The 20,000-nt window shown below is 41.8% G+C and overlaps 2 protein-coding genes across 4 annotated transcripts in view; both read right to left on the bottom strand.

Moving 5' to 3' along the window:
- Positions 1-3,373, bottom strand: part of sp100.1 (SP110 nuclear antigen, tandem duplicate 1) — a 13,513-nt gene extending 10,140 nt beyond the window's left edge. For all 3 annotated transcript variants that reach the window (XM_083650194.1, XM_083650195.1, XM_083650196.1), the window contains exons 1-3: positions 2,982-3,373; positions 1,043-1,217; positions 1-136 (exon numbers count right to left, since the gene is read on the bottom strand). The exon at positions 1-136 is cut by the window's left edge and continues 110 nt beyond it. In XM_083650194.1, the coding sequence (XP_083506320.1) occupies positions 1-136; positions 1,043-1,217; positions 2,982-3,128 (458 nt within the window). In that variant the 5' untranslated portion in view covers positions 3,129-3,373. The remainder of the gene's footprint in view (positions 137-1,042; positions 1,218-2,981) is intronic.
- A 7,513-nt stretch (positions 3,374-10,886) lies between these two features.
- Positions 10,887-20,000, bottom strand: part of LOC310788661 (extracellular serine/threonine protein kinase FAM20C-like) — a gene marked incomplete at both ends in the record, with an annotated part of 13,512 nt that continues 4,398 nt past the window's right edge. The window contains 8 exons of the mRNA XM_083650198.1: positions 10,887-11,133; positions 12,373-12,432; positions 15,973-16,054; positions 16,667-16,776; positions 17,366-17,546; positions 17,711-17,826; positions 18,065-18,157; positions 18,645-18,723. Of these exons, the coding sequence (XP_083506324.1) occupies positions 10,887-11,133; positions 12,373-12,432; positions 15,973-16,054; positions 16,667-16,776; positions 17,366-17,546; positions 17,711-17,826; positions 18,065-18,157; positions 18,645-18,723 (968 nt within the window). The remainder of the gene's footprint in view (positions 11,134-12,372; positions 12,433-15,972; positions 16,055-16,666; positions 16,777-17,365; positions 17,547-17,710; positions 17,827-18,064; positions 18,158-18,644; positions 18,724-20,000) is intronic.

Below are 20,000 nucleotides of genomic sequence, written 5' to 3'. Positions count from 1 at the left end.
TTCTTCTTTTTCCCCGGCTTCACTTCCTCGCCCTCTCCCCCCTCATCTTCTGCAGGCTCCTTCCTTTTCTTCCCTTCGCTCTCGTCCTTTTGCACCCTCTCCCTCTCCGGTAGTTTGCTGGAAAACTGGAAGGACCCTGTGAGCAGTTGTCGATGTGTCCGTGTCATTGTCATCATTAACATCGCAAGCACAATCACTACCTCCACTGTTGTTATCCTCCTACTCAGCATCATCATCCATCAATAATCATCCTCCAGACGCATTTCACAACAACCCTTTTTGATGCGGTAAAGCAGGTGTAACCAATAACATTAATGATTGCTCCATTCCATTTAGGACCTCACACATGGGCAAAATGCGGCCCCAGGGCCGGCCCCGGCCCCTGGACCATCTCAATCCGGCCCCCAACGTCCTCAAAGGAAAACAAACAAAACAACCGACAAAAAGTCAATAAAAGACAGCATTACGTTAATAAATCTCATCCGCTACAGCCATTTGATTTGTATCGCTATGCTATCAGGAGATTAACAGGAGAAATGACCAATCACAGCGGGAGAGAGGGTTAAAAATAGAGAGTCCCACGAAAATCAAGAGTGTTGTTGGCAGTTATCAGTCCAATGTGTGGCCCTTCGCTTACTTTATGTAAGTCAGTATGGCCCTCTGGGGGAAAAAATGTGTCCACCCCTGATTTAGGTGTTCCAGTGCCAGGGCACTCAATGTTATTGGTTACTACTTACACCTGCTTTACTTCCTGCTTACAGTTTCTGTGAAAGGGGCTAATATCTGCCACAAAAATGATCATTACAATAATCTTCATCATAATACCGTCAACGACATCATATTAGTCATCACTAACCACACAGTCACCATGCATTCTCACTTTCATCATCCTTACCATCAACATCATAATGATCACCAGTATCATAATCAACCATCGAATCAAATTCATTGCAGAAAACAAGCCTACAAACACGCCTAGTCAACAAACCACAAAACTAAAACCTTCGTCGACATCATCATCCTCATCTAAAACTGAGCTGACCGTCCATGAGGTTGTTGCGCAGCATTCGCAGGGTGCGGTACTGCTTCATGATGCTCTCCTCGAAGACACAGGTCCAGAACAGCTGGATGTGCTCCGGTCGCGTGCTCTCCAGCCAGTCCAGGACTCCGTATAGGCCGTTCCTCATGTTCTCTTTGTTCTTTATGCGAATCACCTTCTGCACACACGGAAAACATGGTGGAGAGGAATGAATCATTCAGCTTCTTAATCAACTTACTGTACTGTTTCACGCAATAACAACAAGAGCCCTGGAGGTGGTTCGGCTGAGCACCTTCGGTCGTAGGCTGATCCCACCCAAGTGCAGCACTGAGCGTTACAGGAAAGTCCTTCCTGATAGCTGCCATCAGGTTGTTTAATCAACACATCAAATAATGTCTCTATATGCTGTGCATATATGCACTTCCCTGCACTTTAGATATTTGTGCAATGTACCGGGGGGGGTATGTTTTTACTGTGTGTGTGTGTGTGTGTGTGTGTGTGTGTGTGTGTGTGTGTGTGTGTGTGTGTGTGTGTGTGTGTGTGTGTGTGTGTGTGTGTGTGTGTGTGTGTGTGTGTGTGTGTGTGTGTGTGTGTGTGCACGCGTGCTTGTGTGTGGGTGTTGCTGCTTACCGGTATATTGTATTTTTATCTTGATGGCCAGCGGTGCCTGTTCTTTATCTAGATACTGTAAGTCACTTTATGCAAAAAAAAATGCACTCTAGTATTATTATTAACATTATTATTGCTGCACCTTTTTCTTTTTCTTAGTACTTGACAGTACTTTCTGTGTGCCTTGCTACATGTTTCAATGTCCTCATGTTTTTCCTGTTTTTGTCCTGACATGTTGAATGTAGCTGCATTACGTGACACATGAATTTCCTGCAAAGGATCAATAAAGTATCTATCTAACAACAATTAAAGGAATAGCTCAGTGCCGTAGCACGAGCGATCAAAGCATTGTCAGTAAGGAAAACACTGAATAATATAATATATAACGATAATGAGGTAAATACAGTACAATCAGGTAAATGACTTTTGGATAAACAGGAGCTGCTTGGATAAATCTGATCTGATGGACATTTTACATCGTTTGAGATCAGGCTGTGATGAACAGGGGGGTGGCTCTGTGTGGCTCAGTGGAGTTCATGTAATGACTGAATTCTGATTTGTGCTGAACTATTCATCTGGCTTAGTACACAATATTATGAATTTTGGAGCCCGGCGATGTAAGATCATCGGAATTATTATAGGGAATAGTGTTATAATACACAAATACTGGTCAAAATTAGTTTTACCGCTGAAGTTGAGAGAAACAGATTGCATGTGACTGAAAATGCGTGACTCATTAGCCAATGAACAGCCAGGAAGGGGTCTCGCTCTACTTTTGAATGCTAGAATAATGCTGATGATGTACAATTTGATTCTTTAAAAAAAACTTGCAGGACCTTACTTCCTCATTTACTAGTTCATGAGCCACATGAGAGACCCAATTTGGTCTCAAGTGGGGCAGACAAAGCTGCATAATAGCCTAACCTATAATAACAACACCTCACCATTTTCCAGTTTATTTTTTAGAGTAAAGAATTACAGATAGCCTAAATGTTTAAGAACATGTTTTCACATAGGGTGGTTATCTCAGCTACCATAGCATTTAACTTGCTCCTGAAACATTCCTTAGCCGTCCCAAGTGCATCATCAAACCAGCTAGGTAGCCTACTAATGACGGTGTGTGAAAGGGAGAGTGAAAGGCAGGGCTCTGTACGAGCTAGCCTACTGTAGGCTACGGTCTATCTTATCTATGCATACTACTACGCAAGTGCAGCAGGCAGAAGCGGCGCCATCATTCAAACACACTGCTTCTGACGAGAGGCGTGGGTGTACCACTGACTGAGTGTACTATATTAAATATGTGTAATAACCGCTCAGTAAGGCGTTAGCTCACCTTGTACCTGTCTTCCGGGATCAGGTTGTGATCCCTCAGCTGGTTGAGGAACGTGTGCGGGTTCTCCATGCACGACATCTCGGTCTTTTTACGGTGGAAAAACTGCAGGAGTTCTCCAGGCTCCAGAAACTTCAGCGGGTCGTCCATCTCATATGAGCGCTGCTACACGCCTCTCCTATCCACAATATGAGCCTCACTCAGTATCCGTATGCGGACCCAGCGACGTCAGAACAGCACGCAAAAGCAGCAGTGGTTTGCGGCGAACGAAAACAGCAGTATCAGGAATAGTCTGTAGTCTTTCTATCAGGGATCAAAACAAAAATAAAGCGGCTGATTCCCAAGAGCAGGCGAAAGTCGCCCACTATTCACAGCTTTTCCAGTGTGCCACTGCGAGACCAATCCGAGGCTCTCAGATTTCTCGCGGCTCCTCTAGTGACGTACTTTAGAAAGTGAAACTATTTTGTGGTCTATAATTGCATTGACTGTATATGGGACTACAACTATGGACTAAAACAACTATGGACTACAACTGCTTGTGACCATCTGACCAGTTGCAGACAGGGGGAGGGGAGAGGGGAGGACACTTGTCACTGGCCGGTCGGTCAGTGGTCAACACACCGGACCAATGGTCATCGGCCCGCGGAATGGGGCGGAGATCTGATATGGGCGGGTGTTATTATGTCAGACGTACTGAGACAAACAGCACCATCTGCTGGACGACTGAGTTCCCCATTTATTTTCTCCATAGACATTTCGAAAAATCCTTATATAATGATAACAGCAAAACCTTAATGAGGGGGAAGTTGGAAACCCTCATTGAGGTTTTGCTTGTACCTGTTTACCCTGCCTTTTCGACACAAAATAGCTCACGATGTTACACACATCACGTGGACTTCACCATCACATGATGCGATGCTCATGTCATCACCATTATGTCAGACATGACACATTGGGCAGACATAATTCAAACAAGCTTTCAAAATAACTTTTCTAACATGGACATATTACACTCATGTCACATGACACACATATGACACCTGCATCAATCCAATTATATCCATCAATAAAGTAGGCAGAACTTCCGGAAAGATCAAACTTCAAGGGGGTGGGACTTGGCCTGTCAAATACATTTTGGGGAATATTTTTTGGTTGATCAAATGATTGAAAAGTGACAGAAGGCGGATAATATATTCTCTAGCGCAGTCAATCAATGTGAGTCAGAAAATGTCATAGTGACCTATATAGAGAGAGACATCAATTCTATTCTATTGCCGAAGTGTCTGAATGACTATTGTTGCTAACATCCCTCGAACTCTTTTGCACTACGACAAGTTGGGTTGATTTCAGACGGCCTACACAGGTAGAATTTCATTGTAACTGAGTACAATGACAATAAAGATCATTGTATTTCTATCGAGACAAGCGATGATGAGACGGCCGACAGGCTTGAGGTAGAATATGGCTGATTGGTGGGAAGGACAGTCCTTAACACCTTTAAGACAAAGGAGATGGTTATTCACTTCAGGAGGTGTCAAAACAATGGAACTCCAACACCTCACATCAGTTAAGAAGGTCCAATCTCCCCTCTGTCTCTTATCACTTTTTTCTTGAGGCCTCAAGCCTGTCTGAGATCTCTCTCTCAATTCAATTCAATTCAAAGGGCTTTATTGGCATGATAAGGTGCATATCTTACATTGCCAAAGCATACATTAGCAACACTTACAGTTACAAAGAATCAAAAACAGAAAACAAGACATTTTGTTACCCAGTAACATAAATCACCAAATCTGAAGATATTCAAAAAGGAAGATAGAAGAAAATTAAATGGAATGTGATAGTATAGAGTACAATAGAAGACCATTGTTGACCGGGATCTATACAGAATAATAACAGAACTGTAATAAATAGGCAGTTAAATGGTGATAGTGCAAAATAGTGAGCAATTACAGTATATTAACAAAAATTCACAGAATCTGTAAATAACCGTTGTTATTTTGAAATCTTCAGAAGAGAGTGAAAAACAAAACAAAGCAAAAAAGAATAAAATATAATAGAATAAGATAGAATAGAATAAAATATTAATATAATATAAGCAATAAGCAAAAACAAGACATTTTGTTACTCATTAATTATAGGTCACAAAACTGTGACCTAAGTAAAATATGATAAAATAAAAGATTAAATCAAAGCAATAAAAAGCAGTAAAAGCAATAAAATAAAAACAATCACTAAGCTAGCTAATTCAGCCAGATGTGGACGGCTCTCCTGTCCACTGGCTGTCCCTCAGCTGCTGGCAGCTCCACACATAATGGGCTGCTAAGACGGTGCATTCGGGTTTCTCTCCAAGGAGGTATTGGAGTGCAGATGTGTCTGTGACATTTTCGAATTCTTTGTATATCCGGTTAATTTGGGGGGTGAATGACGCTCTAATATCTTTATATTTGTCACATTTTAACAGGAAGTGTAGCTCTGTCTCCACCTCTCCTTGGGAGCAGAGTGAACACAGCCTCTCCTCTCTGGGTAGCCAGGTCTGTCGGTGTCTGCCTGTTTCTATTGCCAGGCTATGATCACTGAGTCTGTACCTGGTCAATGTCTTCCTCATTTTTGGGTCAGTAATAGTGGTCAGGTAGTCTGCCACCGTGTAGTCTCGATTTAGGGCCAAATAGCAATCTAGTTTACTTTGGGTTTTTGTGGTATTCTTCCAATAGGTAATATAGTTTTCTTTTTGATTTGTGATAATTTGGTTGGGCCGGGTAGACTGAGGGCTGTTCTGATGCTGGGGGGGGTTGGGAGTCAGTCTCAGGACCAGCTGGCTGAGGGGGCTCCTCTCTATGCGCTCTTCTTGGCTTTGTAAGGCTTGGTGATGGTAGGAGGAGGGGTCACTAGTTTTGAGGTGTCTGTAGAATGTAATGGCTCTCTTTTGAATGTCAATTAGAAGAGGGAATTGGCCAAGTTCCGCTCTGCATGCATTATTTGGGGTTTTTCTTTGTACTTTTAGGATGAATCTACAAAATTCAGTGTGAAGGATCTCAATTTGGTGTTTGTCCCAGTTAGAGAATTCCTGGTTTGCTAGTGGGCCCCATACCTCACTACCATATAGGGCGATTGGTTGGATTACTGTTTTGAAAATTTTGAGCCAGATTCGGATTGGGATATTAATTTGGATGGATTTCCGGATGGCGTAAAAAGCCCTTCTTGCCTTTTCCCTCAGGTCATTCACAGCCATGTTGAAGTTCCCTGTAGAGCTGAGTTTTAGTCCTAAATAAGTGTATGTGTTTGTGTGCTCTATGGTGGTGGAGCCCAGGACAAACTGGAGTCTGTTTCCCTGACACCTGGATCTTTTCTGGAACACCATGATCTTAGTCTTTTTTATGTTGACTGTCAGGGCCCAGGTCTGACAGAACTGCTGCAGATGATCTAGGAGCTGCTGTAGGCCCTCCTTGGAGTTAGACAGCAGCACCAGGTCATCCGCGTACAGGAGACATTTGATCTCTGTGTTGTTGAGGGTGAGGCCGGGAGCAGATGAGTCCTCCAGTGTTTTTGCCAATTCATTGATATAAATATTGAATAGCGTTGGACTGAGGCTGTTTCCTTGCATCACTCCTCGGCTTTGGGGAAAGAAATCTGTTCTACTATTGTCTATTTTGACTGCACATTTATTGTTGAGGTACATTGTTTTGATGATGTCGTATGTTTTACCTCCCACCCCACTTTCTAATAGTCTGAGTAGGAGACCTTCATGCCAAATTGAGTCGAAGGCCTTTTCAAAATCTATGAAGCAGGAGAAAATTTTTGATTTATTTTGATTTACATGTTTTTCTATGAGGGTGTGGAGGGTGTAAATGTGGTCAGTTGTTCGATGGTTCTGTAGGAATCCGATTTGGCTTTTCCTCAGGATATTGTGGTCACTGAGGAATTGTTGTAGTCTATTGTTGATAATTGAGCAGAACATCTTCCCCAGGTTGCTGCTAACACATATCCCTCTATAATTGTTGGGGTCAAATTTGTCCCCTTTTTTAAAGATGGGTGTTATTAGTCCTTGGTTCCAGATGTCAGGGAAGTAGCCTACGCTCATCACCATGTTAAATAGTTTCAGCAGGGCCATGTGGAAGGTATTGTCAGCGTATTTAATCATTTCGTTTAATATACCATCAACACCACAGGCCTTTTTGGGTTGTAGAGCCTTGATTTTGTCTTGCAGTTCTCCTTCTGTAATTGGAAAGTCTAAGGGGTTTTGTTGATCTTTAATGATTGGTTCTAAAAGTTCTAGTTTTTTATATATATCTTTTTGGGCCGAATTGGGTGTGATTTCTCTGTATAATTTCTCAAAGTGTTTCTTCCAAGTATCTCCATTTTGGATTGCTAATTCTTCTTTGTGTGGTTTGTTTAAGTGCTTCCAATTTTCCCAGAATTTGTTAGAGTCTATAGCTTCCTCCATTACAGTGAGTTGTTTTTTGATGTGTTGTGCCTTCTTTGATCTGATGGTGTGATGGTATTGTTTTAGGGTTTGCCAGTATTGATGCCGGACCTGCTGGTTGTCTGGTTCTCTGTGTTTTTGGTTCGATAGTTTCCTGACTGCTTTTCTTAGATGTTTGCATTCAGAATCAAACCATTTGTCGTCATTAACCTTTTTGTTTTGGGGCTTTTGTGATTTCTTTAGGTTAGACAAGGTGGCCAGGTTGTAGAAGATGGAGTTTATATCCCTCACTGCCAAATTTACTCCATCTTTGTTTTGGGGATATGTTTGAGTGAGGAATTTGTTTAGTGATGCTTGAATTTTGTTGTTGCCAATTGCCTGCTGGTAATGATCTTTGCTGTTTTCAGACCATTTGTAAGGTTGTTCAGCTCTGTGTAGTTTACTGCCCTTCTCTGCTATGTGGTGAGTTTGAGTCTGTTTTAGATACAGGGTGATTTTGCTGTGGTCCGATAGGGGTGTTAAGGGACTGACTGTGAATGCCCTGAGGTGCACTGGATCTATGTCTGTTAGCATGTAGTCAACAGTGCTACTGCCAAGATGAGAGCAATGTGTGTATCTCCCATACGAGTCCCCTCGTAGCCTTCCATTGGCTATGTACAGACCCAGTGATCGACAGAGCTGCAATAGTTGTCTTCCATTTTGATTGGTTGTTTTGTCATAATTGTTTCTGGGGGGGTATGAGGGCAGGGGGATGCTGATGTCTGGCACATGTTTGTCCCCCTGGTTGCTGATGTTGTCAGGCGCTGTGCCTGTTCTGGCATTGAGGTCTCCACAGATCAACACTTTACCCTGGGCCTGGTAATGACTGATGTCATCCTCTAGCGTGGAGAAACTCTCTTCCTTATAGTATGGGGATTCTGATGGAGGGATGTATGTTGCACATAGGAATACATTTTCTTCGACCGAAATAATTTATTTTTTAATTTTGAGCCAAATCGAGAAGTCTCCTTTTTTCACTATGTCAATGGAATGTGTAAGGTGTGTTTTATACCAGATCAGCATCCCTCCTGAGTCTCTGCCCTGAGTGACTCCCTTTAGTTTGGTGGACGGCACTATTATTTCTCTGTACCCTGAGGGGCAGCCAGTGGACTCCTCTCCTCTACTCCATGTTTCTTGCAGAACGATGACATCTGGATCTCCTAGTTCTCTAATGAAGTCTGGGTCCCTGCTCTTGGTCCCAAAAGCAAAGGACCGTAGACCTTGAATGTTCCAACATGCAACAGTAAAACACTTAAGTTCCATGAATTAGTGTCTTTTTTTGTTTTTAAAATGAGATAAACAACAACTTCCTTACCATACGTCAGGTTTACCAATTATTATTATTTTTGTCATTATTGTTATTATGTGTGCGTATATACATACCTACACACCCATACATATATATATACACACGCACACCCACCCACACACACACCTACACACACACACATTGTGTGTGTGTGTGCGCGCGTGCGTGCGTGCATGCGCGTACGCTACGGTGGTAAGTGTTCTACATCACCCTTTCAGCTCCGTTTCCCATCACATGGGAGCAGAGGAAGTTCAGCATCTCCTCGATGTTCTTCAGTCCACTGGGTGATGTAGCTGGTGCAGAAGTGGGGAGAGTGGGGGGCTGCGCTGGTCTGCTCACAGCTTGGGCGTAGTTGGGGCTGCCTGGTGGTGGGTGTGGAGCTGTGTTGAGGGGGAAGAGGGGTGCAGGTTTGTTGTGGGGGGGGTTGTAGGATGGCATTCTTGGCAGGAGGGGCTCCGGCCTGTTCTGGAGGGGGCTGTGGAATGGTGGTCTGTAGCTGCCCTGGGTTGGTCTGTGCTGAGCAGGGTGTGTGTGGTGGGGTGCGTGGGTCTGCTGGAGGTGTTCTGGCCTCTGTGGAGGGCCTCTTCCTGCAGGTCCAAGGGTGTACCGCCCTGGTCTGGGTGGTGTGAGTGCTGGTCTGTTGGTCCTGTGTGAGGTGATGGGGTTCCGGTTGAGGGCGGCATCTTTCAGGGTCCTGGCGAATGTTGGGACTGCCTGTTTGTGGAGGTGGACGTTGTCGTGCAGGCTGCCCAGGTCCAAGGTTGGGTGGTTGGCCAGGTGGACATTTGGCTTGAGAGCGCAGTCTCTGGAGATGCTGACGTTGATCTTGTGGATGGTGTCTGGGTGGAAGTCTTTCCGTTGCAGCAAGGTGGAGATGATCACCCGGGAGTTGGGGAAGCTGCTAGAGGCCTTTTCAATCACTGCACGGAGGCTGGTGGCCACCTTTTCCTGCTGTGTTCTGAGGTCATTGGTTCCTGTATGGATGATGATGTGGGTGGGGGAGCCTAGTTGTTCCACATTTAACAGCTCCATGGCTCTCTGCGTGTTTGGACACCAGATCTCTCTCTTCTCTTCTCCCACCCAGTCTCTCTCCTGCCTCTCCCTCTATCCTCCCTCTCTTTATTGCTCTCTCGCTCTCTCTCTCTTTCCTCCCACCCACTCTCTCCCCCCCCCCCCTCTCTCATTCTCCCTCCCTTGATATTGCTCTCTCCCTCCCTCGCTCTTTCTCTCTCACTCCCTCTCTTCCCCTCACTCTCTCTCTTGCTCTCTCGATGTCTCTCTCTTTCCTCCCACCCAGTCTCTCTCTCCATCCCCTCTCTCTTGCTCTCTCCCTGCCTGTCTCTTTCTCTCTCCTTCCCTCTCTCCCCCTCCCTCTCTCTCGCTCTACTTCCCTCCCGCTCTCTACCCCTCCCTCCCTTTTCTTCAAGTGTCTCTCAGCCTTCCTCTCTCTCCCTCTCTCTCTATCCCTCCTTTGTGGCCCGGCGTGCCAGCGACAGCCCCTTTAAATGCATTTGTTGATGGCGAAACATGCAAAATCTTCAATGCTAGAATGGATGGGCCAGAGGGACATGATTGGTTTAAAGTAAGGGTCAGGGTCATGTCCCTGTTTTACTTTGTCACACAAAGCGATTCAGCTATATTTAGAATCAGGGGAGACCATATAACATTTCACTTGGACCAAAACCAAAAACCAAACATAAAATGTTTTATTTCTTCTCAATTAACGGGAATAAACAGGAATAAAATGGAAATGTTCGAGTAATTTATACTAACTGTATTTACCTTGTCATATGACAAGGTAAATACAGTTCATATAAATTACCCCAAAATGTCCAGTTTATTCCTGTTAATTCCCATATATTCCCGTTAATTCCCATGGAAAGTTTCCAACCTTGAATATTCCTAGAATTTTGCAACCATAATTAGATGTAATCCAAAGGTAACCGAAGGTAATGGCCTTACTGTCTATCTGTGTCATCCTATCAGCTCCCTGAATCTCATGTTTCCTAGATGTAAAAATGTCTCCTGTAACCGTTAAGCTGAACAATTAGGCCTATTCACCTACAGATCTGCTATTCTGACAAAATAATGAGTTACTACAAAGATACATCAAACGTTATGCCTTTTTATTGCATTCTCCTCAATCAGGGTATTGGTAATATCCCTCCAAGTCATTGTAGATGAGGTCGTCATGGTGATCCTGGCAGGTGCGTACCACCTGTAGGACGGTCGCTAGGCGTCTGTCCAAAGCCGAGAGGTGCGATTCCGAGAGGAGGGGAGCCATGCCCGCCAGGGGATCCTGGGCCAACGACTCCCGCATCACATCGCTCAGAAGGAATCCAGCAAGGGACAAGAGATGCAAACGGAGGAGGGTGGAGCGACGGATCCTATGTGGAGGGGGGGAGAAGTGGTTATTGAAAGAGGAAGAGAGAGAGAGAGAGAGAGAGAGAGAGAGAGAGCCAAAGGAAGGTGTAAGGACATGTAATGGAGTCAAGATATCATTTGACTTTTGACCTTTGAAAAGAAAATCATAAACCATAATTTGCATAACTTTTTCTAAATTAGATTTATGAACATCAAAATAAAGTACACAATTATATCCTGTCCCTCTCTCTTATTCCCTTGACATAGGCCATTATAACCTGTTATACTGACTTAGAAAAAGACCCAATGAAGTCTTGCCTTATTTATGTAAAACATCTATTTTGTTTTTCTAACAATTCCATTTGTTATTAATATTTGTCACCAGTCTGTTTCACTAAGGTGTATGTGCTTTTAGTCTGACATGTAGCAGTGCTCACTTTAACCTGTGGGAGATGGAGGTATGTTGGAATCATGTACAGCAGTGCCACACTCGACCTGAGGCTCTACAGTCACATGCGGCTCCTTTATGGGTAGTTGTGGCTCTTTTAAGTCCTACTTACAATAAATCAATAGAAATCTGAGAATAAATAATGGGATGAAAGGGACCTTTTTGGATTGTGGCTCTTGCAAAGATTCTTTTTGGTCAATGTGGCTCTTGAGTAGGGAAAAGGTTGAGTACCACTGATGTACAGTAACTAAACCATGTGACCCTGACCTGTGACCTTAACATGTGGCTTCATGGATTTTGGGCTGAATAAAATGTTTGCTGTACTTTGCATTTTGGAACGAAATGGAACAATATCTCACATTAATAATAATAATAATGATTGGATTTATATAGCACCTTTCCAAGTGCTCAAAGCGCTTCACAGAATCATTATTCGTTCACACCATTCGTACCGGTGGTTCGAAAGCGTGGCAGCCACACATCGGCGCTCAACGGCCCCTCCGACCACCATCATTCATGTCTACATTCATACCAATCATACGAGGCAAGGAGGGTTAAGTGTCTTGCCCAGGGACACAAAGACGGCAGCTGGGAGGGAGCGGGGATCGAACCGCCAACCCTTGCGTCATTGGCCGACCCGCTCTACCTCCTGAGCTAAAGCCCCCCCGCTACCTACATTCCTCCCATCATTCATTTTGATAGTGCGCAGGACCTCTTACTGTGATTCATTTTCACGATTTCTTTTCTCAACAATTTTATGTTTTCTGTTAAGTATAAGGTTATTGTTGTTGTTGTTGTTGTTGTTGTTGTTTACCTGCAACACTGTTGCAAAGGAGCTAGAATAGAGGGCTCGTCCTGAGAGTGACGCCCAAACCTGGAAAACATCAACAACATTTCAGTTGGAGGAAGGACAAGCCTGGATGGGTTAAAAGCAGAGACTATTTCACCGGCCACCGTCAGCATGTGTGTGTGTGTGTGTGTGTGTGTGTGTGTGTGTGTGTGTGTGTGTGGGTGGGTGTGTATGTGTATGTGGCTGGCACCATGTGTGTGTTGGGTTGTCGTGTGACAATAAAGACGGGTTTGTCCGTCTGGACAAGTTACATAAAAATGACCCTTCACCACTTAAAATACACTTTTAAGTTTTAACACATGGTACTGTGTAACATTCAAGAGAGTATTACTACTAACACTAATATGGACTGTGTAACATTCAAGAGAGTATTACTACTAACACTAATATGGTACTATGTAACATTCAAGATAGTATTACTACTAACACTAATAGTACTGTGTAACATTCAAGATAGTATTACTACTAACACTAATAGTACTGTGTAACATTCAAGATAGTATTACTACTAACACTAATATGGTACTGTGTAACATTCAAGAGACTATTACTACTAACACTAATAGTACTGTGTAACATTCAAGAGAGTATTACTACTAACACTAATATGGTACTGTGTAACATTCAAGAGAGTATTACTACTAACACTAATATGGTACTGTGTAACATTCAAGATAGTATTACTACTAACGCTAATATGGTACTGTGTAACATTCAAGAGAGTATTACTACTAACACTAATATGGTACTGTGTAACATTCAAGAGAGTATTATACTACTAACACTAATATGGTACTGTGTAACATTCAAGAGAGTATTACTACTAACACTAATATGGTACTGTGTAACATTCAAGAGAGTATTACTACTAACACTAATATGGTACTGTGTAACATTCAAGAGACTATTACTACTAACACTAATATGGTACTGTGTAACATTCAAGAGACTAATACTACTAACACTAATATGGTACTGTGTAACATTCAAGATAGTATTACTACTAACACTAATATGGTACTGTGTAACATTCAAGAGAGTATTACTACTAACACTAATATGGTACTGTGTAACATTCAAGAGAGTATTACTACTAACACTAATATGGACTGTGTAAAATTCAAGAGAGTATTACTACTAACACTAATATGGTACTGTGTAACATTCAAGAGAGTATTACTACTAACGCTAATATGGTACTGTGTAACATTCAAGAGAGTATTACTACTAACACTAATATGGTACTGTGTAACATTCAAGAGAGTATTATACTACTAACACTAATATGGTACTGTGTAACATTCAAGAGAGTATTACTACTAACACTAATATGGTACTGTGTAACATTCAAGAGAGTATTACTACTAACACTAATATGGTACTGTGTAACATTCAAGAGACTATTACTACTAACACTAATATGGTACTGTGTAACATTCAAGAGACTAATACTACTAACACTAATATGGTACTGTGTAACATTCAAGATAGTATTACTACTAACACTAATATGGTACTGTGTAACATTCAAGAGAGTATTACTACTAACACTAATATGGTACTGTGTAACATTCAAGATAGTATTACTACTAACACTAATATGGTACTGTGTAACATTCAAGAGACTATTACTACTAACACTAATATGGCTCTGTGTAACATTCAAGAGAGTATTACTACTAACACTAATATGGTACTGTGTAACATTCAAGATAGTATTACTACTAACACTAATATGGTACTGTGTAACATTCAAGATAGTATTACTACTAACACTAATATGGTACTGTGTAACATTCAAGATAGTATTACTACTAACACTAATATGGTACTGTGTAACATTCAAGAGAGTATTACTACTAACACTATGGTACTGTGTAACATTCAAGATAGTATTACTACTAACACTAATATGGTACTGTGTAACATTCAAGAGACTATTACTACTAACACTAATATGGTACTGTGTAACATTCAAGATAGTATTACTACTAACACTAATATGGTACTGTGTAACATTCAAGAGAGTATTACTACTAACACTATGGTACTGTGTAACATTCAAGAGAGTATTACTACTAACACTAATATGGTACTGTGTAACATTCAAGATAGTATTACTACTAACACTAATATGGTACTGTGTAACATTCAAGAGAGTATTACTACTAACACTAATATGGTACTGTGTAACATTCAAGAGACTATTACTACTAACACTACTATGGTACTGTGTAACATTCAAGAGACTATTACTACTAACACTACTATGGTACTGTGTAACATTCAAGATAGTATTACTACTAACACTAATATGGTACTGTGTAACATTCAAGAGAGTATTACTACTAACACTATGGTACTGTGTAACATTCAAGAGAGTATTACTACTAACACTAATATGGTACTGTGTAACATTCAAGATAGTATTACTACTAACACTAATATGGTACTGTGTAACATTCAAGAGAGTATTACTACTAACACTAATATGGTACTGTGTAACATTCAAGAGACTATTACTACTAACACTACTATGGTACTGTGTAACATTCAAGAGACTATTACTACTAACACTACTATGGTACTGTGTAACATTCAAGAGAGTATTACTACTAACACTAATATGGTACTGTGTAACATTCAAGATAGTATTACTACTAACACTAATAGTACTGTGTAACATTCAAGATAGTATTACTACTAACACTAATATGGTACTGTGTAACATTCAAGAGACTATTACTACTAACACTAATATGGTACTGTGTAACATTCAAGAGAGTATTACTACTAACACTAATATGGTACTGTGTAACATTCAAGAGAGTATTACTACTAACACTAATATGGTACTGTGTAACATTCAAGAGACTATTACTACTAACACTAATATGGTACTGTGTAACATTCAAGAGACTATTACTACTAACACTACTATGGTACTGTGTAACATTCAAGAGAGTATTACTACTAACACTAATATGGTACTGTGTAACATTCAAGAGAGTATTACTACTAACACTAATATGGTACTGTGTAACATTCAAGAGAGTATTATACTACTAACACTAATATGGTACTGTGTAACATTCAAGAGAGTATTACTACTAACACTAATATGGTACTGTGTAACATTCAAGAGAGTATTACTACTAACACTAATATGGTACTGTGTAACATTCAAGAGAGTATTACTACTAACACTAATATGGTACTGTGTAACATTCAAGAGAGTATTACTACAAACACTAATATGGTACTGTGTAACATTCAAGAGAGTATTACTACTAACACTAATATGGTACTGTGTAACATTCAAGAGAGTATTACTACTAACACTAATATGGTACTGTGTAACATTCAAGAGACTATTACTACTAACACTACTATGGTACTGTGTAACATTCAAGAGACTATTACTACTAACACTAATATGGTACTGTGTAACATTCAAGAGAGTATTACTACTAATGGCGGCTAAAGGTTCAATCATAATTGCTGTAAAAGTGATCTCATTGTCAACACACAGTGTGAGCTGTTGTGAAAGATGATGGTACTCACGCCCGTCCATTGTCCAGATGCAGCAGAAACGTTTCATTGCCAAACTTCTCAAATGTCTCATAGTGGTGTCTGTCCATGTTGCCTTTCAATGAAACATTTTTGGTTACTAACAGAGTTTAGACTATAGTAGAGAATGTGTAGTAGAATTCAAAATAAGATGCCCTAATGTAGACATACATTTCTAGAATTTTTTTTTTTTTTCTCTCACATCAGCATGAGAACATCTTGAGTAGATTTACAGGGGCATTCAAACATAGAATTCATATAATAGAGAGTATGTCAAAAGTTGCTGCATGTAGGCCATGCCATGCTATCCTGATTAGAAACCAACATATGAAGGCGGGACATATCACGTTATCTCATTTGTATAAGGTTTAACGGCACACTCAAAAGTTGAAAATATGGCTGGCATTGTTGTATTATAATAAGTACATAAATACCAGTTTACAACTCAATGTTTTAGCATGGAGTTTATCTTCGGTACCCAAGATACAATAAAGGAAGGAGCAACTTCTCAACAAATACAACCTCACCACAATTACAAGATGCCACAAACCTAAATAAGTTCATCTTCTCTAAAGGCTAGCTATGACAGTGCCCACCTCACTGTGCTCCATCCCCTTTAGTCGCTTTGAGTGGCTAGTGGCTAGCTATCTCATGAATAATGTATAGCATATTAAATGTAGTGACTGACCCATGAGGAAGTCCAGTATGGCCATGTCGATGAGATCCACCAGTCTGGAGCCACAGTTGTAGGGAGGCGTCTGTTTCACTGTGTCACAATAAGCCGGGTCCTTCTCCCACCTGGGAACAGCAGTTCAGTGACAGTGAGTGAAGGAGTTCATCTCAGGTGTCATGGAACTAGGGCTGAGTAAATATATATCAAATATATTTTATGATTCAAATCGATCTTCATTTGAATGATCCGATATCAATTCCTAAAATCCCAAGATCAACCCTTTAACATAGTATATGCCCCCCACCCCACCCCACCCCGCCCCCCCACCCACACACACACACACACACACACACACACACACACACACACACACACACACACACACACACACACACACACACACACACACACACACACACACACACACACACACACACACACACACACACACTCTCTCTCTATTGTTTTGACTCCTGTAGTGTGTTGGTCATGTTAAATAAAAAGTATGTTAATATAACTGCTTTGAGGTCAATTCTTAATGTAAACATTAATATATAATACACCAGGTTAGAGGGTTCCTTGTACAATTTACAGCATCAGTTCTCTGAGAATCTCTTTCATATCCACGCACCATTGTAACTGAAATATCCCTAACTGAATTGATATTGTATGGAATCGAATCAGAAATCTAATGGGGACCTTCAGTGTACCCACGGTGCCAGCTTGGTGCGGCTGTATGAGCGCCTCCACGGTGACCTCCAGGACCTGCGTGGAGCCAGGGTGAGGTCAGGCAGCATGGCAGCCAGGGAAACCTCCAGGAGGTGGGGCTGACCGCACACAGGATGCTCTGTGGAACAGTAGTACTCACACTGGCCGTAGAAGCACACATTCCCCGCTAGAGGGAGCCAGAAGAGAAGGTTTCATTTAGTGGTTAGGGTCTGCATGCTGTTGCCGCCTGGTCTAATAGGTCTCTGATGTGCCATTGTAATGGGAAATCCATGAATTTGTGGATGCATACTGATAGACATATGATATACTCATACACAAACACATACACACCAGGTGAGTTGAAGAAGGTCCTCAAGAGCCTGCGGTCAGTGGTGATCTCCCTGATCTCAGTGGTGACATTGATGAGTCGACCAACCACGGGAGGGATCCTGTTAAAACCCAGCAATCTGTGATGAGAGAGAGAGAGAGAGAGAGAGAGAGAGAGAGAGAGAGAGAGAGAGAGAGAGAGAGAGAAAGAGAGAGATGGAAAATAAAGAAATGGGAATACAGGCCATGCTACTTCAGGAAAAGGTACTTCTAGAATTGCTCAAAAAATGTTTTTGAGTAGAATTTTAGGGGCTCTTTGACTGGAATGGACTCATTGGCTGTGGAGGGCATGTGACCTGCTGGGAGATCTCTATGTACCTGTCCAGGTGAAAGGCAGCAATCTCCCCGTTGTGTCTTTCAAAGTCTGAGAAGTAGAAGAGGTTGACGTCTGTCTCAGCTTCTCTAGACTGCCTGCACAACAAATGCACACATCATATATACAGGATATATTGTTTTGATGTGAAATGAATCAATTGTGTTTGTGATTTAATGGGCACCATCAATGATTTGGAGCAACACAAACACTGAGTCAGTGAGTCAGCCAACCAGTCATCCAGACAGCCTGGATGTCAACAGAAGCCTAGACATGACAGCTCACACTCGGTCAGTTAGTCTTAGGACAGTGTGGTCAGTTAGTCTTAGGACAGTGTGGTCAGTTAGTCTTAGGGCAGTGTGGTCAGTTAGTCTTAGGACAGTGTGGTCAGTTAGTCTTAGGGCAGTGTGGTCAGTTAGTCTTAGGACAGTTTGGTCAGTTAGTCTTAGGACAGCGTGGTCAGTTAGTCTTAGGACAGCGTGGTCAGTTAGTCTTAGGACAGCGTGGTCAGTTAGTCTTAGGACAGTGTGGTCAGTTAGTCTTAGGACAGTGTGGTCAGTTAGTCTTAGGACAGTGTGGTCTTACTTCATGGGTTTGAGCAGAGCTTGTCCATAGTTGGGGAAGGACATGAGCAGTTTGAGCTGGGTACCTCCTGTCTTCTGAACTGAAAGATAGACATACAGCACATACAGTAAGTACATCACTAATACACCAAATACAAACCGAGAGATAAGATCATCGCTATAGATCATCGCTTGTACTATTCATAAGTCACTGTAAGACACACACATCATAGACATGATGCGCAACATGAACATCTAAGACTATCACACATGTATGGCTGACTGCCTCTCTCCTGGTCGAGCGCTCTCATCGCTGATCGCAGAGCAGCAGTTCAGTCAAACGCATTAATAACGACATACTATAACCAACAACCTTATCATGCTCATAATCAACGAATAAAGCTTAACTTTCATTTCAATATAAATGATCTCAGGTACACAATGTTGTTACATTGATTTCAGTCATGGAGCCTATCTATGCAAAACGGCGATGTACGCCCCTGCATGACCGGTGGAGGCTACGCTTCCCTTAGCAACCCTTATTGTAAAGTGCTACCCATATTTCTGTTATAGCTGCTGTCCCTAAACCTGATCAAAGCACAACAAACAATTATGAATTAATTTCTTTAAAGCAACATGTCCTCATACCGAAATGACAGAATAAGTTCATTTCCAATTACTCCCAAAACGACCTATATGAGCGTAACGGGGTGTCTCTGTGCAGGTGGGACATGGTTAATTTGAAACACGTCACATTGGTTAATTTGCGAAACAGCTTGGTTAAGTTTAGGCAATTCAAACAACTTGGTTAAAGTTAAGGTTATGGTAATAAGAACAGACCACGTTGGGATGCAAACCTGCCTCTCTCACTTGCTCTCTCGCTTGAAAGTCGAGGAAGTTACCAGTCCACCAACCCCAATGAGCTACAGTATTTCAATATCAGACTGTCGTTATCTTAAAGCCCGCCAGAGGGTGCAGCTACTTCCTGGTTACAGCTCCCGACTCTGGCGTATGCACTGCCCACATGCACACACTTAATCACACGACCGCAAAAGTTCCCATTGGAAAACATTGGTAGTTTTAACCCCCTTTAAAATCGACCAATGTTGTCGTTCTCCTTGTGAGGACGGCCTGGTTTAAAGCTGTAGGCTACATCATCTGGTTTAAAGCTATATGTAGGCTACATCATCTGGTTTAAAGCTATATGTAGGCTACATCATCTGGTTTAAAGCTATATGTAGGCTACATCATCTGGTTTAAAGCTATATGTAGGCTACATCATCTGGTTTAAAGCTATATGTAGGCTACATCATCTGGTTTAAAGCTATATGTAGGCTACATCATCTGGTTTAAAGCTATATGTAGGCTACATCATCTG

Source organism: Poromitra crassiceps, assembly GCF_964638095.1.
Source record: "Poromitra crassiceps genome assembly, chromosome: 13".
Taxonomy (NCBI): Eukaryota; Metazoa; Chordata; class Actinopteri; order Beryciformes; family Melamphaidae; genus Poromitra; species Poromitra crassiceps.
This window is presented reverse-complemented; position numbering and strand designations above follow the sequence as displayed.